Source organism: Stenella coeruleoalba, assembly GCF_951394435.1.
Source record: "Stenella coeruleoalba genome assembly, chromosome: 1".
Classification (NCBI taxonomy): domain Eukaryota; kingdom Metazoa; phylum Chordata; class Mammalia; order Artiodactyla; family Delphinidae; genus Stenella; species Stenella coeruleoalba.
The window spans coordinates 15,672,262-15,697,310 of NC_137169.1; the positions used below are offsets into that span (position 1 = coordinate 15,672,262).

Below are 25,049 nucleotides of genomic sequence, written 5' to 3' on the forward strand. Positions count from 1 at the left end.
TACAAATTCCTTCAGAGGCCAGATAAGAAGGTTTTCAGTGGATATTGAAAACTTCATTATAAAATGCACAGAGAAGAGCAAAGGCTCAAGTGGCAGGCGGGGGTGGGGGGAGGTGAGGGTATTTGGCCTCCAGAAATCAATACTTATTATAAAGTTATAATAAAGACAGGTGTGGTATGGGTGTAGGAGTGAAAAAATTCACCGATGGAACATAGTAGAGTCCAAAACAAGTCCCACTCACATATAGACTTAGCTATGGGGACTTCCCTGGTGGCGCAGTGGTTAAGAACCCCCCCCTGCCAATGCAGGGGACACGGGTCTAGGAAGATCCCACATGCCACGGAGCAACTAAGCCCGTGCGCCTCAACTACTGAAGCCCGCGTGCCTAGAGCCCGTGCTCCACAACAAGAGAAGCCACCGCAGTGAGAAGCCCCTGCACCGCTACAAAGAGTAGCCCCTGCTCGCTGCAACTAGAGAAAGCCCGCACGCAGTAATGAAGACCCAACACAGCCAAAAATAAGTAAATAAATAAATTTATTTTTTTAAAAAAAGAGTTAGCTATGATCATGAGTAACTGTTTATTGAATGAATAAGTGAGTGAATGGTATTTGAACTCTAACATGGGGACTCTGGGTGGCTTTTCTCACTGAGCAAAGGCCTGGGGGTGGAGGTTGGCTAGGCTTTGGGGACCTTGATAATCTCCATTGTCACTCAAAACATCTTCTTCGATATTCCTATTCTTTGATCTGGGCAATTAAGTTTTCTTAATTTTATGTGAAGTGGAGAGATGAAAGCATGTTTAGAAAATGCCATTAATATTGTTCATCTTGGGAACTCCCTGGTGGTCCAGTGGTTGGGACTCAGAGCTTTCATAGCCGGGGCCCCAGGTTCGATCCCTGGTTGGGAAACTAAGATCCTGCAAGCCAAAAAAAAATGTTTTTATATACATATTTATCTGTAGTTGATCTATAACTTAGCTCTAACCAAGTTTCCAGGCCTACCCTCTCCTTCTATCCAGATGACCACCCCAAGCCCCCTCTATAAGGAATTCTAGAGCTGCTGCTGGCTCTCAGGCTCCACACAGCTGGGTTTGTAATGGTCACTGTCCCCCTTTACGGCATGGGTAGGTAAAGAGCTTTGAAGGCGCCAAGGGCCATCAGTAGCCTGGAGGTCGTCCATGTCCTCTTGGTACCATGGAGCCAAGGAGTCCAGCCCCTGGCCTGGGCAGGGCTGGGCTGAGCTGAGCTGGGGTGAGTCAAGACAGGGCGGGGGACAGATGCAGGGTTGCTTAGTCAGGCCTCTTAACAGGCCTGGCAGGCCAGCAGGGCACCGTAAGTCTTTTCCCAATTGTGATGCTACTTGGCCACCAAAAGCTTTAGAATTATTCCCATGTCAAGTGGGTGCACATGGTCCCAGGACATCCTTTGCTTTCTTTCCTCGAGCCTTGGGGGAAGGGCCTTTGGGGTGCCTGGGCTGTACAGGGTTAGAAGAGGCAGGAGAGCCCTCTCGCTGCTTCCTCCACCAGCCCTGCCTCAGATCCCGGAAACTGCTCTAGATGCCGAAGGTATAAATCCAGGAGGAGAGTGCGACAGAGGGGGAGGGAACCAGCTGCTTCTCTGAGGGCCAAATGTGTGGAAAGGAGGTGTGGGGAATCTGAAGGAGGGAAGGGAGGGAAGGCGAAGGGGAGACTCTACAGCTGGGTGTTTGCCTGTGTCTCCACGTGGCTGAGAGCTCCAGGCTCAGGACACAAAGATGCTACACTGCAGAGCCCAGAGATGTCAGCGTGCAGGGCATGGAGCTGCTGCTGCATTTCCCACCTCCCCTCCCTTTCCCTTTCCCCACACCACCCATTTAAGCCCTAAGAGAAGCTGCAGATTCACTCCTGTTTGCTGCGGGTCTGGGGACATTTGGATGCCTCTGGGTGCCCTAACTGGTATTCTGCCCTTCCTATGTAATCTTGGCCAGGTCACTTAATGACAAAAACCCCATTTGCATGGAGTCACAAAGGATGCTTACATCATGACGTCATGGGATCCTCCAACCATGCTCACTGTAACAAATTGTATCTCATTCAATCCTCATTACAAATGCTACATGATACTGTTAGTGCACCCATTTTACAGATGAGAAAACTGAGGCTTAGAGAGGTGGTATTAACTTCCCAAAGTCATACAGCTAATAAATGGCAGAACTGGAATTCAAACTAGGGTCTACTAAACTCCAAAGCTCGAGTTGTTCTGTAATCCTAGAATGCAGGACAGAGATGGTCACTATCCCCACTGTACTGATGAGGAAACTGCCTCAGAAAGGCACGTCACCTGCCAACAGTTGTACATATGGGAAGTAGTGGAGCCAGGATGCAAACTCATTTCTTTTACCAGCAGCCCAATGTCTATTTTGCCAGCAACAACAACAAAAAGTGAGGCGTCCTGAGTAGATGATCTCAGAGGTTCGCTCCAGCTGAGATCACAGTAGCACCCATCCCCTGACCCTCTCACCCATCAGTCTGTCAGCAGTGGGAGTGGTCCCCAAGGGAGAGTGTGAAGCACACGTGGACACAGTGGCATCCTTCCACACTGGGACACATACCACACCCTCTGTCCCCAAACCAAGGGGGGCTCCTCTCCCTCACCTGGCCCGCCCAGCATCCCCAGAGGCACGCACCTGGGAGACTCTAGGCAGGGACACACCCCGGGGGAGGAGCTGCTGTCGCGGTGGGGCCCAGCCCACACTGGCTGGGAGTTCCCCTTCCACTCCTCCGCGGGCCCCAGGGGACCGACATGGCCCAGAAGAGTCCCAGCCCCGCCCTGGAGCCCGAGCACGTCCAGCGGCTGCTGCTCTCCTGCCGGGAGGCCAAGAAGTCCGCCTACTGCCCCTACAGTCGCTTCCCCGTGGGGGCCGCCCTCCTCACCGGGGACGGGAGGATCTTCTCTGGTAAGGGCGGTGCCTTGGGGGTCCCCCTTCGTGGCAGCCTGGGTGGGAGGCCAGAGGAGGACAAGAAGGAAGGGCGGAAGGAGGGGCACTCTCTCCCCTCTTCCCTGGGCCGCTCCTGTAACTCTGCCACTCACCCCTGCCCTGCCTTCTGTCCCAGACAGTGAGGATGAATATTCGGCTCAAATCCAGTGGCTTTCCGTTCTTGGAGGACTGGGAAGCTGAGGAGAGATGGGGAAGGAAGTGGGAAGGGGAAGCAGGAAAGGGATGCATAAACGCAGAGCATCTGCAGTCCCTGAGCTGGGAGGGAGAAGGTTAACACTTTCTGAGCCCTCCTCTACGTCTGGCACCCTACAAAGGCTTCCACTGCTACAGGCAAGTCCTCACCACCCACGCGCTGAGCCAGGTGTTATGCCCATTTTTTCAATGAAGAAACTGAGGTCCGGAGGTGACATGACTTGCTCAAGGTCACACAGGTTGCTGTGACCAGTGCTAGGGTCCCTCAAGCCCTGCTTTCTTCCTGTCACCTACCATCCAGGGGGATGGCTGGGGGTGAAATCGAGGAATCCAGGGGTTACTCCTTAGTGGGGTGTGGGCCTTACAGAGGGTCTTAAGGGAAAGAAGGCAGTCAGAGTTTGGGTAACCAGCCCTGAGTGCCGGCCTGGGGAGGGAGGGACAGGAATCTGAGTTGGCACTAATCTGTTCCTAAGCTCCTTTTCTTTGGTTTGTTGTTTTTATAGAAAAGCTCACTTGAACAGAAATTCAGACTTGTTTTTGCTAAGCTTAGAGACATCCTCTTTTAGGACAGTGGGGAACAGGGCGTGGAGGTGGCCGGGAAGCCGTGCCCCTCCCCCCTCCCATTCCCACAATCGCCCTGCCCCCAGGGCAGATGAGAATTGGCCCAGAGTGATAGATGGGAAGCCCCAGCCCTGCTGCCAGGAATCCCCCTTCCGCCTGCACCGGAGGCTCACTTGTGTGCCTCTCATTGGTAACCCCACCCACACCCACACCCCCAGCATTCCCCGGGCCAGGTGTGAGCCCCTGCCTCCACCGCTGCTCTGCTGCGAGTCTGGCTGGGAGCCACACCTCCCCCGCTATAGTGGCCCCTTGATGTTCATCTTATCTCTTGTCTTTTGTGGTTCTTTCTGGTTTCACGAGTCACCTGGGTCTTAAACATCTTTCAGCACCTTGAGCGTGTGCTACCCTGTGAAAGGACCGTGACTCAACGTTATCCATCTAACCTTTCCAGTCTTTCAAGGCAGTTATTATATCGGCCCTTTGCAGAGAAGGAAACTGAGGCTCAGAGAGGTTAAATGCCCAAGATCACAAGCTGAGATGGGAACCCAGAGCTCCCCTGACTCCCAAGTTTGCTTTCCTGTGGGGAACAAAGAATCTCTGAGTGTCACGTGGAAATTCAGTCCTGGCCCGGGGGCTCAGATGAGCATTAAACATTAACCACCACCTCAAACAACGTTGCAATCCACACCAACCCCATGTCTCAGGGCCTTGAACACGCAATCAGCCATTGATTCCTTCCAGCGCTTCCATGTCCCCTCCGATGGTGTACAGAGAGGGGCCCTCCCCATCCTTGCATTGATTTGTTTATTCAACAAATATTTGCCGAGCACCAATTACTAGGTGATGTACCAGGTGCTGGAGATACCACTGTGAGCAGAAATGACAGTCCCTGCCCCCCACGGAGGTCCCCTCCTCTTGCACAGGCCATGGCTCAAAGTGGGAGCCTCAACCAATGATTGTAGGAGAGAATGGATGAAGTGAGCAGAGGTGTGGCCTATTTAAAGGGCAGGGAAGGACCTGATGTCACCGGGAAAAGGGTTATGCGGTGGGCACTTATGGAGTTCTTATGGGATGGGGTACAGGCCCTGGAGGAGTTAAAGCCTCCTGGGTTTGCATCCTGGCATTGCTGTTTCTCAGCTGTGTGACCCTGGGCAAGACCCTTCACCCTCCTGAGTCTCAGCTTGCACATCTGTAAACCGAAGATCACAACACCGGCCTTTCAGGACGGCTGTGGACAAAGCTGGTGCTTCTGGCCTGGCGGTCCTCCCTGATTGTTGGTGCCTGGGCTGCATTAGTCATTAAAGATGTTGAATTTCACCCCCGGTCGTGAGGCTTTAAATGAGCTAATGCCTTTAAAGGAGCTGAAGTGCTTAGCACAGTTTCTGGACCCAAATAAGAATATCACGAATGGCGGCTGCTTCTACTGTTCATGGGGGGGTGGTGATGATTTGCAGGCAGATTGCGGAGCACTTCTGAAGGCCAGGTAGAGACACTGAGATTTGATGAGGTAGCAAGTAGGGAGCCGAGAAGAGTCACAGGAAAGTGGGGTTTGAGGACAATGAGGCTGGCAGGTACTCGAGGAAGACTGGGACAGAGGAAAGAGCATCAGGGGGACAGTGTCTGTCTTACTCACTGACAACATGTTGCCCGGCCTATAGTTAAGGTTCGTTGAATGCGTGAATGAGTGGTTTGGCCTAGGACAGCGGCAGACGGGACGAAGAAGGAGGAAAGATCTGAGAGGGATTATACAGGACTAATGGACTGGGTCTAGGGTGGGCAGTATTAGAATAAAGGAAAGGAACATGGTTCTAGGATTTCCAGCCACGGAGACCAGGGAAAGGATGAGACAGAGCTGGATTGTGCTGGGGGCATGGTGGGCAGGGACCCACAGCCATATTAATAACTGCAATGGATTTAGCATTCTCTAAGCACTTCTATGAAAGATCTTTTGTAATCTCACAGCCACCACATGAGAGGAGACAATGAGTGTCACATGCATTAGTCAGAGCACTTTGAGTTGCCAATGCCAGAAACCAGCCAGAACCACAATGGGCAAGGGTAGATCTTGCCTCAGGGACAGCTGGATCCAGGAACTCTAATGCCACCATGCTCTTCTTTAGCCTTCTGGATGCTGGTTTCTTTCTCTTATCCTAAAGGTGGGCTTTCTCCAGGCATCAGGGAACATGAGTGCAGGCATCTCTAGTTTACATTCTTATAGCCTTAAAAAGCAAAGAGGAAAGAACTCTTCCCCACTAGCTCGAGATGGAAAAATTCCAGGGAAGGGCTCTGATTGGTCCATCTCCAATCACATGCACATCCCTGGGCCAATCACGGTTGTCGTGATGGGGTAGCGTGATGGGGCCAGCTGATTCACACACATATTCCTTCTCAGTGCAGGGTGGGTGGGTCTATTACCACAAGAAGGACTGCGGAGGTGCCAAGCAGACCAAACCAAGAGCCAAACGCACATTTTATGAATGAGGTAACTGAGGGTCAGATTTATCTGCTTCCAAATTCCTTGCTTTTCCTGCTGCCCCTCGCTGTGTGAGGATATGTGGATACACAGAAGGGGGCAGAGAGAGCTGTGCTGAGGAGGGGGGACAGATGGAGGGCATTTACCAGAATCCCTGGATCTCCTCACTTAGAAGGAAAGGGAGGGTAGATGGCGGTGAGGCAGGGCTTGGAGAGGAGGGACCTTGAACAACCAGAGGAAACCTGATAGGGCATCAGGGGGTGAATTAGAGATGATTAGGAGGCAGAGAGGGCACAGCTGAACTTAGACACTGAGTTTACAACTCGTAGCGGGCCAAGTCTGCCCAGTTCTGTAACTGTCTCCAGCTGAACAAAAGACCAGCCTCCGTGGAGTTTGCACCCTCAGAGGCAGCTGGTGTTCTGTCCAATTCAAAAGCAAGTCTGAGAGCTTTGCTGTCACAATCTCATAATGATGATCTTATTTCTTCTATTACCCCTGACCCCGGCCAGGGCCCTGTGCCCCTCGCAGCTGGGCCACCAGGATGGTAGTTAATAACTACAACAATTACCTTCTGTCACTGCTGTGGGGAGAGCGAAAGAGAGAGGAGGAGCTCACCGGAGAAGAAAGAGATGCTGGGGGAAGGGGCAGTGAGGACACAGAGAGAAGAGTTAAGATGGGTCACAAGGGGGCTGGGGGGACGAAGTCAGCCCGGGGCCCCCAGCCAGCGATGGTGGATTGCCGGGTGGGAGGGCGTGGAGGAGACTCATGGAGGACCACCCTGCGGGCATCAACCAAGGGATGGGGGAGTCTCTCTCCTTCAGCTCATGCTCTTGGGGTGGTGGTCTGTCTCTCCCTTTCCGCAGAGGGATTGCAGCACTCCATATGTTTCATTGACATTTGGCGGGGAGGCAGAGGAGCACTTTTCTGGATCACGTGTAATTAATTTGCGAGGAAAAAACCATGTTAAAAAACAAACAAAAAAAAACGTTTAAGGACATGCTGGTTAATTGCTGAATTCAGCTCTTCTTGGCTCAACCTTTAAACCTAATCCTTCATCTGTCTTCCCCCGACCAGCCCCTGATTCCCTCCCTGGGCTCCCTTTCTCCCCCAGGACCACCCTTTGGAGCTCTACATGGCCCCGCTCCATAGCGTTTGACCCAACGCAGGCTCCCAGCCCCACCCATAGCACTTCTAGGTGAGTCAGAGCAGGCTTCCCTCACCAGCTTCCTCTCCTTACAGCCCTGCCCACCCTCCACGCCTCGCTCCCGCTGTGCCCCCCACCCCAGCTTCATCCACTGGTCCTCTGCACTGTCACTCGAAAGCAGCTTATTACAAAGATGAGCTTCACTAAAATCCCTCGTCTCTGTAGCTGAGTTGGAATAGGATCCATTCGTGAAACTGTGCGTTGCACTTGCAGCAGAGGCAGGAACATGGAGAGAGTGGAGTATTTCTTCAAGCACGCGAACGTGACAGTTCTCTAGTCCAGTGATTCCCACGTGTGGTCCCAGACCCACAGCCTCAGCACCTCCTGGGAACTTGTTAGAAGTGCTAGTTAACGGGCTCCAACCCAGAACCACTAAAGCAGGAGCTCCAGGGGTGGAGCTGAGAAATCTTTAAGAAGCCCTCCAGAAGGTGCTGAGGCCCACTTGCTTGAGCGTGATGAACCCCCGCTCGAATCTTAAGATCCCTCGGAGGCAGAGCGGACGCAGAGAGGGGGACGTGCTCTCCGGCAGTGCTCTCTTCTCTGGGGGACTGGGTCCCAGTCACCTCCTCGTGAATTTCTTCCCTGGCTGATGTCTCGATGACATCTGACTCCAGCCCTGCCTTAAGCAACAAACCTCCTCAGAACATGGCCTCACTGAAATGCCACAGAGAAAGACACTTCTTTGTATCTGTCATGCCAGGATGTGAGTTGACTCCCTGACCCCCACCTCAGATTTACGCTCTGTAAAATGGGGTTAGAATAGGATCCGCCTTACAGACTTGTTAAAAAGGTTAACAACAGAATGCAGATGAAGTGTTCCCTGAGTGCCTGGCAGATAAAAGGAGAGCAATAAAAGAAAAGATTAAAACAAAGCAATGAGTAGTAACAGCACTATCATCATAGTGTTATTTCTGGTCCAATCTTATAATTATGGATTTCTAACTTGGTGCCGTCCCAGCCCGTCTCTCCTGTGTGTTTCAGAGTCAGTGAAGGGAACGCAGGGAATGGAGTTGGTTTGCCTGTATAGATGACGTTTTGTGCCCTGGGCTTTAGGGAAGCAAAACAAAATTGTCTGGCCTTTCAGGATCAACAGTTTATGGGTTTCCTTCCTCCCTTCCTCCTCCTCTTTTTTTCTGTTTTTTTAGAAGCGAGACTTGGAAATTACACTTGAACTTGCTAGAGGCCCCACATACAGTTATTCCTTTGCATCTCAGAGATTTAGCACTAAAGGGGGAAATTCCACTCTTTCGATAATAAGTAACTGAGAGCCTCGCTGGCCTCACTGTTTTAGGCCCTGGGCACACTGGCTGTTCCAGGCCCTGGGCATACAGCAATGTACAATATAGACAAAGTCCCTGCCCTCAGGAATTTTTACTTGGGGGATAGTGGGGGAATTAGATATTAAAGACATTCATTTCAGGAAAGTGTGAAGTGTTAAAACAGGATAAATGGATTAAGAGGGTGGGAGGTGAGGGGGGAGGAAACAATTTTAGATAGAGTGATCAGGGAAGGCTTCTCCAAGGAGATGACGTTTGAGCAGAGACCTGGGTAGAGTGAGCCATGTGCTTATAGGGGGAGGAGAGTTCCAGGCAGTTAGAACAGCCGGTGCAAAGGCCCTGTGGCAGGTATATACTTGGGGAACAGCTGGATAGCAAAAGGAGTTGAGGTCCAGGAGGTAGGCAGGTTGGCACCAGAGTACGAGGGCCTTGTAGTCATGGAAAGAATTTCAAAGTTGCCTGAAGAACAGAGACAGGGCCACTGTGACACCTTGTCTGGAAGGAACAGAAGCTCAGTCATACAGGCCTTCCACCACCAAAGCCTTGACTTTCATGCAATTAAGAACAGCAGCTCCAGGACTTCCCTGGTGGCGCAGTGGTTGAGAGTCCGCCTGCCGATGCAGGGGACACGGGTTCGTGCCCCGGTCCGGGAAGATCCCACGTGCCGCGGAGCGGCTGGACCCGTGAGCCATGGCCGCTGAGCCTGCGCGTCCGGAGCCTGCGCTCCACAATGGGAGAGGCCACAACAGTGAGAGGCCCGCGAACCACAAAAAAAAAAAAACCCAGCAGCTCCAGCTGCTGAACACGTACTCTGTGCCAGGCTTTGTGCTCATTGCTTTACACGCGCGATCTCAACTCATTCTCGCTAGAGGCCTGCGAGGAAGGTGCTGTCATCTTCATTTTACAGATGAGCACCCTGAGCCTCAAGGAGGTTCAGTCCGTTTCCCAAATTCTCAGAGCCAGGAGGGCAAAGGGTCCCAGGGCAGAACAAAACCTACCGGATCTTTCTACAAAAGTCTATTTGAACAGTAGGGTATGTGAGGGCACTCCCTTCTAGAACAAACTCTCCCTCTCCTTAAGTGGCCCGTTGAAGTTTTTACACACAGTGAAGGAAGAGTTTTCTACATGAGGTCACTGTGAACTTCCAAAGCAGACACAGGCAATCATCCTGAGAGGCCGGGCCCTTTGCAGTCCGGCCATTTGTTTTAACATCACATCAGCAAAACCCAAGATTTATGTGAGTCACGTCTAATGGGAAAAGTGTCCCTGAGGCAGGGATGAGGCAGGGGTGGGAGGGTTGCTAGATGGGAAGTGGAGCGGGGATCAGCTCTTCTGCTTCTGGGAGAGGCAGAAGTCAAATGCAGCAAGGTCACAGGTTGGCAAAGGTGGGAGGGGCAGGCAGGTCTGAGCAGGCAAGGGTATGTTTAAAGGAAGCCATTTCCAGCAGGCATCAGGAACCTGTCTGGGGAGACTGGGTAGGGAGCAAGAAAGACTCATTCATTTATTCATTTAACTTTCACTGACCTAGCAGAGAGCCTGAGCATTTAGGGGCCACTTACCCAGGCTACAGTAACTCACATGTGAATATGAACAAATGCTTTGCCAAAGTAGGCAGTCGATGAATATCAACCACTCCTTCCATGGTTGCAGCTCCCTGATGGCTCCCTGTCCTGTATCCCAACTGTATTAACTGACTTCTGCAGGGTTGCAAATGATAGGAATACTATTTTTTTAAACTATTTTAGGCAAAAGGAGGGTGCATTGGTTCCTATAACTAAATGGTGGCAGAGCTGGAGTGTTTCTGGGCTTCAAGGGCAGCTGGCATCAGGAGGCCGGACTCTTTTCCCACCATCTCTCATCTGAGTGTCCATTTCATTGCCTCCTATTGGTGTTCTCCATAAAGAAGGGAAACTAGCTGGGCCCAGGCCCAGCTCCTGGTGTTAGAGAGGGACTGATGGTCCCTCATGGAGGAGAACTCTGATTGGCCTAGTGTGGGTCAGGTGCTCAACTCTGATTGGCCCAGTGTGCATCAGGTTTCACCCAACACTTCCACTCACATCCCATTGGCTAACCCTATAGGACTACCCCAAGCTTCTAGGGGGGCTGGGAAACATGGTCTCCAGCTGGGTAGGCATGTGCCCAACTGATCTCCAATGGATTCTATTGAGAGTGTGAACACTGGGAACAATTAGTCTTGGCCACAAGACCCCCTGTGGCCTGTAAGTATCCGTACATCTTTCTTCCCACACGTAGGACCCACTTATAAACTTTCTGAGGGTGACAACCCAACGTCCACCCAGTCACTGCATCCCGCTCTAAAAGCAGGATCCCTTGGTGGTGCACAGCCCACCTTCTCAGGTCGGGTGTGGCCTTGCTAATCCAGTGGCCTGAAAACTAAAAAATAATCATCTGCCTCCCACTTCACACCCACACTGGCCATACACGATGTGGAGCAGGAAAGGCTAACAGTCATCAAATCTCCCATTAGGAAGACAGAACACCTGTTGGCCACCAGTCCGTGCAGTTATCAGACCTGCTGGGCAAGAAGTGTGAAAACTCCCTGCCCCGGGGTACACCTTGCCTCCCCTTTCTGCCCTGGGGGTGACCCCCTTGTCCACTGCCCAGTGGGGCCCCTGGCTTTGCCCTCTGGGAGCTTCTTCCTTGACCTTATCCTCCTCAGCCTTACCTCTGAAGTGGGTGTCAGAGAGAATGCTCTCCTTGGGGGCACACAGCTCTCTCAACTTACTGCTGATGGTGGAGTCTTGGGGGCCCCAGATTTCTTTAGGAATGGAACAATCCCAGGCTTTTGTAGGCCAGACTTTTGGTTTCTCTGGCTTTCCAAATCTATCAAAAACTTAGAAACCTTCTGGTCTGTTTGCTTCCACTTTCATACAGGAGTAGCACACCCGAAGAATCCTTTCTGTGCAATAGTTCTTAAGCCCGCCAACTCCCTTTTTTACTAACTGGCTTCCCTGCCCAGCCCAGCCCTGCTGCCTCATTTTAATGGTGGCTACCTTGAGGCACCTGAAACAATGACTGGGTGGAAATGACAGCCTGAATCAGATCTTTGCCACAGGGCTGATTCACATTGTTAGGTAGAAAAGTCCTAAGAGTGTGTACCATGGTTTGCCTTCCAGGTTATTGCAGGGTGGGGTTTTACCAAATAACCTGCCGCAGAGTAGCGAGGACCGTCAGCTTTCCATCTTGCCACATCTGTATTTTCTTTCACATTATTGCCCAACTGCTAAGTCAAGACCACATATTTTTGATTTTTCGTTTTTTTTTTTTTTTTTTTGGTCAAAGCTACATCTTATTTTTAGCACACATTTCTGTTTTGGTTAGATACAGGTTAAATTACTGTAACAAAAATATCCCAAGGGCTTCCCCGGTGGCACAGTGGTTGAGAATCTGCCTGCCAATGCAGGGGACACGGGTTCGAGCCCTGGTCTGGGAAGATCCCACATGCCACGGAGCAACTAGCCCCGTGAGCCACAATTACTGAGCCTGTGCGTCTGGAGCCTGTGCTCCGCAACAAGAGAGGCCGCATTAGTGAGAGGCCCACGCATCGCAATGAGTGGCCCCCGCTTGCCGCAACTAGAGACAGCCCTCGCACAGAAACGAAGAGCCAACACAGCCATAAATAAATAAATAAAAATAAATATCCCCAAATACAATGACTCATACCTGACAGAATTCTCTTTTTCTCTCACATGATGATTCAGAGTAGGCAGCTGGTCCAGGGCAAGTAGGCAACTCAGCTCTGTTCCAGGAGTTGGCCAGGGTCCCAGGTTCCTTCTGTGCTGTTGCTTCTCCATCCCTGTGAATATAAAGCACGTGGTCAAAGCCGTCCCGCCCCCACCCAGCCTATGGAGGGGAAAAGAAAGGAAGTAAAGGGCAAGCAGTCTCTTTACAAAAGATGTGATCCAGAAGTTTCCTACCTCACTTTGGGCCACATCCCATTAGCCAAAACTTAGTCACATGGCCGTACTCTGCTGCAAGGGAGGCTGGGAAATATAGTCTCTGCGTGGCCATGTGATCAGCCGTATGGGAATGGGAATCACTTGTATTTCTTAAAGGAAGAAGGAGAAAATGAATACTGGGGAACAATGAATATCCTGCCTCAGGGAGAAGGCAAGCTATGAAGAGTGACATACTGAATATGACAGCCTGATGGTCAGGGGAAAGCCCAGCTCCTGTGGCCATTGGTTCATGGCCTCACCTCCCTGAAAATGCAGAGTCTGTTAGTCAGCCAATCTGGCTATGCCAGTGCTTTGTCACCTGGGAGCAGCCTTTGCCCATTGCCCCCAGGAACACTCCAGAGAACACCCCTGGGGTGGAATCCCTTTGTGCAATCACAAACATCTTTTGCAAAGCTTGAGAGCTTTTGTTCGTTAGTTTGTTGGTTTTGACAGTTTTGTTTTGCAATACAACTCACAGAGAACCCTGGTTGAACTCTGACAGCTGGTATCCACACCAAAACTTTTGGAGACTTCCCTGGCCGTCGGGCCAGTGGTTAAGACTCCACGCTTCCACTGCAGGGGCCACAAGTTCAGTCCCTGGTCGGGGAATCACGATCCCACATGCCGTGCCACGCTGCATGGCCAAAAATTATTTTTTAAAAAAAATTTTTTTACTCAGGTGCAATCTTTGAATCAGGATCACCACCGCACCCCACCCTGTGGCTTCTGTCTCTGAGACCCAGGGTGGGGGGCTCTGCTCATCTTCTTCAGCCTTGGCATCTCCCTTGGCCCTGACCTGACCTCTGATGGGGAGATGAGGCTGAGTTAATCTGCCCTGTGATGCTGTCGCTGCTTCCAGGCTGTGCTTCGAAATGCGGGCATCAGATAAGTGATGAGAGTGGGAGGTTCTTGGGAAAAACCACTGCACCAGTGGGTCACGGAGTCTCCCAACGCTTCTGGTCAAATTGCCCTCTCCTTGCCCGCACCTTGTTCCTAGTAGCGGGTCCCTCCCAGCACTGGAATGGGGTAAGCCTCTTACTCTACACATGCAACAGGAAGTGGTTCTGCTGCAAATAGCACTGGTCTCTCCTCTCTTCTCAGGATGCAACATAGAAAATGCCTGCTACCCACTGGGCGTCTGTGCTGAACGAACCGCCATCCAGAAGGCCATCTCAGAAGGGTACAAAGAGTTTAGGGCAATCGCTATCTCCAGGTGAGTGGGAAAGGCTGCTCACAGCAATATTCATTCATCTATTCAGCCAACATCCACCACACACCAGTTATTCATCCATTCATTCATTCGTCTAACATGCGTTTATGCTGCGCTTCCTATGGTGTGGGGCACTGTAGGGCTGGGCTGAGTGCTGAGGGTAGAAGATAAATAAGAAATGGACTCTGCCCTTGGTGAGCCTGAAGAGCAGGTAAACAAGCAAGACAACTCTAAGACAAAGGCAGGCGCGCTCTTGTTCTAATAACAGCGCAAAACACAACAGAATCCCTGTAAGATACAATAGGAAGGCAGCATAGAAACAAAGCTAGAGGGACCTAAAAATCACCTGGTATAGACTTGCCTGGCCACTATACCCATTTTACAGTTGAAGAAACTGAGACCCAGAGATGATGAGCAACCTTCCTAGGAATTAGTGGCGAAGCCGAGACAGATACATATCTAGAGTCTGACTCCAGGGCTCGTTCCACTGTGCCATGCTGTGCCAGGAAAGGAAACCTTCTTCCCTGCTCTCCTTGAGCTGATACTGAGATCCGTCCTTCACTGTGCCAGCTCCTTCACTTGGCATCAATCACCTCTAGGTGCAAGAACCAGGATAAAAGGACAAGCTGGTGGGGTGACACCCAGGCAAACCCAGGCTATGGTCTAAACTGATGAGATTCCAGCCCAGGTTCTGGCTGAACAAGAGCACTTATTAACTCTCTCTCCAGGTCCCAGGCATAATTATCCAAGCTCCCACGTGTGTGCCCTCAAAGGGAATTCGTTGAGTTCTTACTGGCCCTGGACCCAGACTCAGTGGCTTCAGGATTCAAAGCATGTGAATGGGCTCTTTTATTTATTTGGACCCCATTATGCTTCTGATTTAATGACGAATTGCTTCTCTGTGTACTGTTGCATTGTCTATGAGAGAGAGTTCTCGTAGCAAGATAACGGTGCAAGGAAAATAACTTGGGAAGTTTTGAATCCACCCGGAAAGAGACTGCAAGGCTGACCAAGTGTCGGTCTTTAGGGACATCCGGGTGCATGGGTCATGGACTAGGTGTGAATGATCTCTTCACTGTGGTGGAGATGCAGGACCTGTCTGGCGGAAATGTAGGGGCTGAGAGCAAGGCCTATGGCGTCTGTGTGACAGAAACCAGCCCCCATTTCTTTTTAATTTTTTTTAAATATTTATTTATTTATGTGTTTTTATTTGGTTGAGCCAGGTCTTAGTTGTGGCAGGCGGGCCCCTTAGTTGCAGCGTGCGAACTCTTAGTTGTGGCATGTGTGTGGGATCTAGTTCCCTGACCAGGGATCGAACCCAGGCCCCCTGCATTGAGAGAGTGGAGTCTTAACCATTGTGACACCAGGGAAGTCCCCCCATTTCTTCTATAAGATCCTAAATTTGGCCTCATTCTGGCCCCCAAGGTGGTCCACATTATTGAAGGTTTTCTTCCCTGAGTAACAGAAGTCAAGGATGCACTTCTGGAGAAGGGCCCCAACTTCCAAGAGCTCTCCCTGTGACCAACGTCTGTCCTGGCTTCCCTCCGGCTTTGGGAGGAATAGATGAGGCCGCCCTGGGAACATTTTGTGCGGACGAACAGAGATCAGGATGTGAATTACACTTTATAAAAAGAGGGTGGGGGTAACTCAATTTCAAACCTGATCCAAGAAAATAATGATATTCTGGGGAAAAGTCAACAAAAGGATAATGGCAAGGTGGCCCTGCTCTGTTTAGAATGTTCCGGATGAAAGGCTTTTTCTCTTGGTCATTATCTACTCTTAAAAGGCATGACTGAGTTTCGTTAGTGATGATTAGCAAATGTCCTTGTTTACACAAAAAACGCATTTTTCCAGCACCCAACAGCTCCTCTCCAGGTACTCTGCCTGCGCCAGCATTCCCGAGCCAGAAAAGCAGTCATTACTGCACTAATGATTTGTTAAATTGAGAGTGTGGATTTAGAGGGTGAATGCGAGGCGCCAGCTCCCTTGTTAACGATGATGAGTGTGAATCGTCTCAGAGAGCCCCCTCGAGATCTGTAAAGTGGAAAGTGCTCAGCTCGGGTGGGATTTTGCTGACAGAGAGAGAAGCTTGCCCCACTGGGGTCCTAGCTGTCATCATCAAAGTCGATAGGTTTCCAGCCTGTCAAGTCTGATAAGCTGGCCTCAGTGTGTGACTAAGGTCAGCACAAACCACAGGAAACTGTCAACACCCGGCACAAGGTGGAAGAGGCAAAGGGCAGCGGAGAGGGAGAAACGGAAAGGGAGGAGAAAAGGTCCCCGTGCACCCAGGACCTTCTGGGATGCTTCTCCCAAGCTTTTCATTCTTTCTCTTGGCTGGAACGTTGAGTAATGCTTAGGAGGCCAGGCTCCCGGGTTAACGAGACCTGGTTTCAAGTCCTTCTCCACTACTGACCTTGGGCACATTGCTTCAACAATCTGAGGCCAGCTCTTCTGTAAAGTGGAGAGTGATGCCTACCCATTGGGCTGTTGGGAGGACTCGGGGTGTGTGATAAATTAAAACTATTGTTTTAACATTATCATTATTACTTCTGCAAGCTGCAGAACTACCAAAGGCAGAGTAGACAGATCCTGGGTTCAAATCCTGGTTACCAGCTCTGTGACCTTGGGCAGGTCACTTCACCTTTCATGACCTTTAACACGTAGATGGTAAGAGTACCTACATAGCTCCTGTCTTATAAGGTTATAAGGGGTTAAATGAGTTAATATACATATGGCCCTTAGCACAGTGCCTGGCCCAGAGAAGTGCAGTGTAAGTGTAATTATTATTGGGCTGTCTGCCAGGATGTACCATCTTGTGACTTTTGGTGGTTGAACCTGAGACCAAATCCAACATTCCAGTCGAATGCATGTTCATACCCCACCTTGAAAACCCCAATGCAGGTCACCCTCTCCAAGGGGCTGTCCCTTGGGCAGTTAGCCATGCATGTCACAAGATTGGGAAAGGAAATGGTGAGCTTGGTAGGGGCCAGATCATACAGGGCCTTCTCGGCCATGGAAGGGAGGCTGAATTTCACTTAGAACACCTCTCCCGTAACCCTAACCACAGTCTGCCTGTAGTTATGACATTGGCACACAGATTTTATCTCCCTTCCAGATGGCAAGGTCCTTGAAGTCAGGGATTCTCTGATTGGTCTTTGTTGCTCCCTCCCATGCTTGCCTATCATAGAGCAAACTCTGAGCCAACATGTGTGCAATGAAATAAAAAATAACAGAGTCCAGCCTCCAAAGAGCTTATGAGAGGCTCTGGCTGCAACATCGGTCACCTGGAAACCAGATGGGTTAATCTGGCTCAGGGTGCATCCTGGGCAGGGGTCCCCACCCTCTCACGTTCCCATGGGATCACTCTGAAGCTGAGAGTGTGTTCAGAGAGGACCCACCTTTCCATGAGCAGAAGCTTCCTTTGACTGGACCTCCACATGTAAAAGGGAGTTGTCATGGGGATTAAATAAAACAGCACCCCTCCACTCTCTCTCCCCTCAGCTGCTTTATTCAATGCATAGCATCTGTCTCTGTCTCCACTTGATACATGATTGACTGGTTGGTTGATTGGTTGGTTGGTTGTCTGGCTCATCTCACTAGTCAAAAGCTCCTGAGAACGGTGAATTTTGCCTGGTTTGTTCACTGCTGTATCCCCAGCACTGACAGTGCCTGGCACATAGTAGGTGCTCAATAAATAAACGTCCATCGATTAACATGTGATAATGACTATAAAGTACTTCGGAGGATGCCTGGCACATTCTAGGCACCTATTAAACAATATGATAATTATTGTTAATACACAATAAGGCAAATTAATTATACAATAGTACGTAAAGCACACAGTATGTAATAAAACTGTATATGACAAGGTACTAAAATTATGACAGAGCTTATATATGTGAAGGAAGAGTGCCAGTGATTAGCAGAGGTGATAACAGTGTGTGTATAGCATTCTAAAGTTTACCAAGGCCTTTGCACACCTGATCTCATTTTATCTTCTAAGCATTCCTACAAAGTGGATGACATTATTCCCCACATTTTATAGGCAAAGAAATGACCCTTGCATGGGTTAAAATGACTTGGTCAAAGTCACATGTAGTTAGCAAAAGGAAGAACTGATCGAGAACCAAATTTTAAGTCCTGTAATCGTCCAGACGTATCACAGAGCTGTGGGTCTCAGAAGAGCAAGGGTGATAGTGGCCACCGGCTTAACCTCTGGTGCTTCATCAGGCTTGGAGGCTCTTACAGTTTACTCTTTCTTTAAACACCATCCTTTGTCCTGCTCAGGGCTGGAGGACTGCCTTCAGTTGCCTTCACTCTCAGAGACAACCCCTTGGCTGTAGGCTTCTCTTCTCTGACTTTCTCCGATACAGGGAACCCAGTTTTCTCATTGACTCACATATGTCTCAGGGCCTTTGCACATACTACATCCCTTGCCTGCAACACAGAAAACCCCAGAGCTTCAGAGTAGCACTCTGTTACTTCATCTCACTGAATATATGTTCTTGAAGGTAAAAGGGTCATTCTGACACTCAGGTTATACTGAGAATTAAATGAAATAATGTCTATCGAGTGCCTGGTAGAGAGCTTGGGGCAGAGCAGGTGCTCACTAATGGTGACGTATGGACTCTACACTTCCTCCAAGGACCGGGCCAAATGCCACCTCCACCATAAAATATTCTCTCTCCCTCCCTAGTCAGGGACGGTCTCCTAGTTACCATGCATTCTTACTGCATTTTGTTTGAAATGATAACTCATCTAGTTTTCTATGTCACCCACTGGGCTGAGCAGTCTCCTGAAGGCCAGAGACAAATTCTCCTTAACCTTTGTGTCCCTGTGGCGTTGGTGAGAGTAAGTGCTCACTAAACGTTTACTGAACTCACTGATGAAAGTAATGGTCCTGCCTGTGGCCTTGCCTCTTGCAAGTGCGGAAAGCTCTGTGTGCTTCTTCTCAGCCTCTAGGACGCAGCACACCTGTGAGCCAGGAACTGCCTGGTGGGATTTGACTTAATCTGGAGGAGGGCAGGACTTGGGGCCTGAATTTTAGCAATTGTCCTCTGGCCTCCGAAGAGACTGATCTGTGTTTGATTCTCTGCTTCCGCAGTGACTTGCAAGATGATTTTATCTCCCCATGTGGGGCCTGCCGGCAGGTCATGAGAGAGGTAAGCAGCTTCCCTTTCTTTCTGGAACGGATGCCTCCCTGCTCTTCCCCAGGCCTTGGGAGCTGAGCCAAGCTGCCAGCGAGGAGACACAGCAACTGTCCTGTTTGCTGAGTTGGCTGATTCCTAAGGCCTTCCCAAGCTTGCGTGAATCACTGGAAATTATTCTTTCATTCAACAAATACTTACTGAGTGTCTGCTCTGTGCTGGGCGTTGACCTTGCTCTGGGGAGACAGCAGTGAAAAGACAGGCCAGGCCCGGCACTCACAGACTTTATAGTCTAGTGCAGGAGACAGACAAACAAGGAGCAAAATAAATCAACAGTAGAGTTTCTGAGAGGGATGAGGGCTACAGAGAAAAGAATGCAGAAAAAAGGAGTCGAGAGTGACAGAAGGGGCAGCTGAGTCTAGGTCAGTGTCAGAGCAGCAAACTACAGCCCAGGGGCAAATCCAGACTGCTGCTTGTCATTGTAAATAAAGTTTTATTGGCACGCAGGCACGCCCACTCACTCACACGTTGTCTCTGGCTGCTTTGGTCCTACCACAGGAGAGATGAGGAGTTACAACATGGACCTTATGGCCCGCAAGGCCTAAACTGTTGACTACCTGGCCCTTTATGGAAAAAAGTTTGCCAACCCCCTGCTTTAGATGGCCAGGAAGGGCCTCTCTTGGAAGACGGCATTTGAGCAGAGATATAAATAATGAGAAAAGATGAGGCAGACCAAGGCCTAGAGATTTCCAGGCAGAGGAAGCAGCAAGTTTAACGCCCATATACTTGGTGAGTTGGATGAGTCGTATGAAGGACAAAGAGGCTAGAACACGGGGGCAGGGGTTGGGGTGCGTGGTGATAGGAGGTGAAGTCAGAGGGGTGGGCAGGGGCCAATCACGCAGTAGGCTGTGAATGGAGGGTATGTTTTATTCCAAGAATAAAGAGAACTGAATCATACACTTAAAAATGGTTAAAATGATTTTATGACATTGAAACAAAAGTTGGGGGAAGAAAAGAATAAAGGGAATTCACTGGTTGTTTTTAAGAGGGAACTTAAAGGATCTGATGTACTTTTTACAAAGATCTTCTTGGTGGAAGACTTCAGTTTCTTCAATCCTAAAAACAAAGGGGTGGATCTGGCCATGGCTTCTGAATCTGGGCTCAGTGAAGTCTTTGATGTGTAAACGTACGTTGGGGGAGGGGGGATGCCCGTGGCTTTGGTGGACTCGCAAAGGGGCCTGTGTCCTCCAGAGTCCCCAGAGGCTAAAGTCACCAGTTTAAAGAATCCCCACGCCCTTGGGCTCTGATGTGACGTCATTGGCCCCTGTAAATACAGCATCTCATTTAATCTCCACCCCCCCCACCTGGAGAGACGTGTGGGTCATTACCCCCATTTCTCAGAGAAGTGAAATGACCTGCTGAAGGACATGCAGCCGGTCAGTGGCGAGCTGGCATTCACCGCAGTTCAGGCTGACTGCAAAGCCCACGCTCCCCGCGGAAGCCTCCCTGCCTTTACGGTCCTATAAATGGAACAAATTATTTTCGGCCCCAGTGGAGATATAATGATGCTTTGCAGCATAGGACCTGCTTATTCCGTGGGGGCTTCTGCTCTGGGAACTGTCTGAAATGGGGGGAAGTGGGGCTTCCTTCAGTTTTGCTTCTGTGCCTTGGGGGTTTCAAAGCATCTCTCGAACATGCAAATATCTCCGTCCTCCTTCTGCTTCTTGCCAGGACTGCAAATCAGGCACAATTAGCAGAACTCATGTCCCAAATCCAGATGAAAAATGCCACCACGAAGGCACTGAATTCACAGTAGGCACTTCATCTCCCGTTAGAGGGGCACAAACGGCTGCCCAGCACCATGGCATGTCCAAGGCCACATAAGGAAAGCACACCAGAATGCCAGCTCCCTGACTCCCGAGGCCCCGCCTCAGTCTAATTGCTCATTGCTGTTTTCTCCAAACAGATTAGATGCTGGCAGACGAGAGAAGGGGAATGGAAAAGCTGAAGGAGGGAGAGGCAAAGCTGAAACCAAGATGCAAATAATAAGAGCTGAAGCTTGGGGGCCAGGGGCCTGGTGGTGCTTAAACTCACCTCCACTCAATTCACACCCATACCCTCAGGCAGAGCCCGCCAAGCAGAAAAATTTCCTTCCTTAAAACATTAATTTTAAAAAGCCAGAAAAAGGAAAGAAATTGGGTCATTTGTAGAGACACGGATGGATCTAGAGACTGTCATAGAGTGAAGTAAGTCAGAAAGAGAAAAACAAATATCGTATATTAACGCATATATGTGGAACCTAGAAATATGGTACAGAGGAACCGGTTTGCAGGGTAGAAATAGAGACACAGATGTAGAGAACAAACGTATGGACACCAAGGGGGGAAAGTGGCGGGGGTGGTTGGGGTGGGGGGGATGAATTGGGAGATTGGGACTGACATGTATACACTAATATGTATAAAATGGATAACTAATAAGAACCTGCTGTATAAAAAATAAATAAAATTAAACTTTAAAAAGATAATAATAAAGTAAAATAAAATAAAAAGCCAGAGACGGATTGTGCCTGGTAATAAGTTGGTGATTCAGACTGAAGCGTGAACAGCAGACGGCAAAGCTGAGCGGTCACTAGGAAGCACAGGTCATCAGTAGGAATGGCTTCCGTTGATGGCGTATTTACTACGCGCCAGACACTGCTTGCAGGCACCTCCAGGACTCAGCACTGGCCAGGCAGAGCCTCGGGCTGTTGACTCCAACTCCAGGACTCTCTCCATTACACCACAGCTGATTTAACTCTCCACCTAGGACACCTATCTTCCTGCCTAATAAGTCTTTTGTCTCTAAAACCACTTCACAGATCAAGACACACAGAGACCCAAAGAGTTTGATCATTTGCCCCACATCACACAGCCAGCATGTAAGAGAAAGATGGGGACAGAGATTTGGGCTAAAACTCTGCTTTCCTGACGTTACCCTGCAAAACCTCAGTTTCCTCATCGGTAAAATGGGGATACTATCCCCTTCCCGCAAAGGGTAGATGGCGAAATCCTGCATGTTCCATGTCGGGTGTGTGATGAGGCAGGCATGCCACCTCTCCTGGCTGTCAGGACTTACGGAGAGTCTCTAAGGGAAGCAGATATTAGTTGCTCTTTTTCACAGCAGGAGGGGATCTGGCCCCAGCGGTTAGATATTGTTCTTGTAAAGCCCTGGGTGAGTCTTTAATCAGAGAACGGAGCATTGATCGCCCATTAGCAACGTGCAAGCACTGTGCTAACTGCTTAATGTGCCATCTTTCATGGGCTCCTCCCTCTATGCACCAGGTATGTTTATTGTCATTCCCATTTTACAGGTGAGAACACCGAGGTACAGAGACGCATGTTAGACAGTAAGAGGTAGAGCCAGATTCAAACCCAGGTCAGCCCTCAGCCCTCACCCCTTGGCCACACTGCTTCCCTCACACTGGCTTTGTCTCTTCCAGTTTGGCACTGACTGGGCTGTCTACATGACCAAGCCGGATGGCACGTACGTTGTCAGGACAGTCCAGGAGCTGCTGCCTGCCTCCTTTGGGCCCGAGGACCTGCAGAAGATCCAGTGAGGGACGGGGAACACCCACCGCCTGGGAGACCCTGGGTTCCCACACGTGCTTAAGGGGACAGCCACCCAGAGATCTTCATGAAGATGTACTCACAGACCTGGGGACGCCTGCCTAGTGGTCCCCAACCCCACAGGCGCTGGGCAGAGATGACTTTTCCAAATTACACTCAAGCACTGGGGTTTCTACTGAAGTGATACAGGGTTTCCCTCCAGCCTGGGCCTACAGCCCCTCCTTGCAACCCTCCTGGTCCTCCCTAGGACTCAGAGCGCCCCCGTCCCTCTCTTCCGTCCTGCCAAGTCTGTGCTATCCTGCTTGGTTCTATCCTATCTGAGGTTCTATCCTGCTCTGAGCGACTTCTCTAATTATAAACATTACAGAACATACTGATTCGGGAGAGCACGTTTTGTTGTCTCAATCCTTGCTGTAGCTCTTAGGAGGGGCAGGGTGATTCGTCTTTATAGAAAGACCTGGATTCTTTCTTCTGGGAGAGGAAACAGGCACCTTGGACCTGTGTAGCTGGTGTGGAGAGTTTTTGGGCTTCCTGCCCCTGCCTTCTCCAGATGGGAGGCCGCTGGGCTGGATCTTACTGCCAACGGCCGTTCCTAAAGTCGTTCTGGGCTCAGTTAGACCCGGGCACTGGATGCTGTCACCCCCACGTATAAAGGGGGAGGCATGAGTTTGTCTAGACAGCAGAGCAAATGTCTCTATGAGGACCTACTCTGTGTCAAGTACTTTTGTGTGGATTATTCTGTATTTAAAGTACTTGACAACTCGGCGAAGTAGCTATCTCCCCCTTCTTACAGATGAGGGCCCTGGTTGAGTAACTTGCTTTAGGACTGCAGCAAAATTCAAACCAGAATCCAGGTCCTGTAACTCCCACTATGGTCTAGAAACAGTGCCTGCTCCTCGCCACGCGCTGGGATGTGGCAGATCTGGAGTTGGAACCAGGTCTGTCTGACTCTGAATGTTTTTCCCATTCTCCCACAGCTGATGTCTGGCTGCCCTTATTTACTGAGTCTCTTTTATATGCCAAATACTGCAGAGGGAAAGATGTATAAGAAACAGTCTCTGCCCTTGAGAAACTTGCCGTCTGATGGGGAGAGAGAGGTGTAAACAGGACTAATGCAGAGAAATACACACTGTGGTCCAGGCGGGTACCAAGTGCAGGGTGAGCATAGTTGCGGGGGGCATGCTGCCTTCTGGGGAGTGAGGAGGGTCAGGGAGGGGACTGTCTGTTGGTACAATTAGGGAGGTGAGGGCTGAATAAGGGAAGGAGCTAGGCTGGCCCTGTAAAGGGGGCTGACAGCTCTGGGTGTCCTCCCTGGAGGAGTTGGCCTTGGGGTGAGCTTTGGTGGCTGGGGTACGAATAGGGTATAGATTTTCCTCTTTCCCAGGCAAGCAAGTTGCTGGGGACACAGGAAGTGGACAGGTAATTCACCCCTTCCCTGGGAGTCCTTTCTACTGAGATCAGAGCATCTGCAGGGGTTACTGCCCGTTAAGACTGGCTTTTCCATTACACACCCAGACCTACCTGCTACCATCCTGCCTTTCTTTAGAAGTGGCTGCTGCGGCCTCCAGCACACTCCTCTGAATGTTCTCAATAAAGAGGAGTGGAGAAAGAAAAAGAAGAAAGGAAGGTGAAAGAAAATAGGCCAAGATGTTAACATCAGTTAAACTTCTGCTTGATGCGAGTCTAGATTAGTGGTTTTTTTCCTTTGTACATGTCTGTATTTTTTAAATTTCCAAAACATTTTTTTTTCTATTTAACAAGAAAAAAATGGTATAGCACAATGGTTAAAAGTTTGAACTTCAGAGTTGAACAGCCTCCAAACCTTGTGGCTTTGGGCAAGCGATTTCATTGCTCTGAGTCTCAATTTCCTCATCTGTAAATCAGGGATGACAGTTCCCAGCATACAGCATTGTCGTGTGGATCAAAGGAAATAATGCCCTATTGAGAGCCCAGTGCTGGGTCCTCAGTAAGCTCTTGATACATGCCAGCTGTTCCTTTTATTAAGGTTGACAAATTTGGGTCCTCTGATGATGGATTTGAGTTTTGCAAACAGGCTTTTACATTCATTTAACAATTGTTTATTGAGGGCCTACTGTGTTGCAGGGCTGGGACCTGACCCTGGGGATACAATAGTAAATAAGACATAAAATCCCTGCCCTCACAGGGTTCTGTCTAGCTGTGGCAAACGACATCTAAATGATTCTAGTACTTCATGACAAGGGCCACCCAAGGGGAAGAAAGTGCTCCAGGGGCAAGTCACAGGAGGAGTGGAGCTTGCCTGAGAATGGGCAGAGCAGCCCTGAGGAGGGGATATTTCAGCCAGGGCACGAGAAGGGTCAGCCCATTAGGGAATGCGGTTTGGGGAGGGTCAAAGAATGAGGACTGTCTGGAGGACGAAGCCCAGTGTTCTTATACTTCATGGAAACAGACTGGGGAAGGCAATTT

General features: G+C 50.0%; 1 protein-coding gene across 2 annotated transcripts; it reads left to right on the forward strand.

Moving 5' to 3' along the window:
- The first annotated feature begins 2,552 nt into the window (after nucleotides 1–2,552).
- CDA (cytidine deaminase) lies at nucleotides 2,553–22,931 on the forward strand. Of its 2 annotated transcripts, none has more exons than XM_079932097.1 (4): nucleotides 2,553–2,934; nucleotides 13,744–13,855; nucleotides 18,957–19,014; nucleotides 22,478–22,931. In XM_079932097.1, exons 1-4 carry the CDS (start codon nucleotides 2,781–2,783, stop codon nucleotides 22,592–22,594), a joined length of 441 nt encoding a protein of 146 aa, XP_079788223.1. In that variant the 5' UTR covers nucleotides 2,553–2,780; the 3' UTR covers nucleotides 22,595–22,931. The 2 variants fall into 2 exon arrangements, with proteins under 2 accessions (XP_079788223.1, XP_079788224.1); XM_079932098.1 differs by lacking the exon at nucleotides 22,478–22,931 and adding an exon at nucleotides 20,966–21,363.
- Nucleotides 22,932–25,049: the final 2,118 nt, after the last annotated feature.

What these genes read in the sequence shown, in the direction of transcription:
- CDA (XM_079932097.1), top strand. Translation starts at nt 2,781, where the DNA reads ATGGCCCAGAAGAGTCCCAGCCCCGCCCTGGAGCCCGAGCACGTCCAG. An exon ending in GGACGGGAGGATCTTCTCTG is followed by an intron (nt 2,935 to 13,743) that starts GTAAGGGCGGTG and finishes CTCTCTTCTCAG; the next exon opens with GATGCAACATAGAAAATGCC. An exon ending in AGGGCAATCGCTATCTCCAG is followed by an intron (nt 13,856 to 18,956) that starts GTGAGTGGGAAA and finishes CTGCTTCCGCAG; the next exon opens with TGACTTGCAAGATGATTTTA.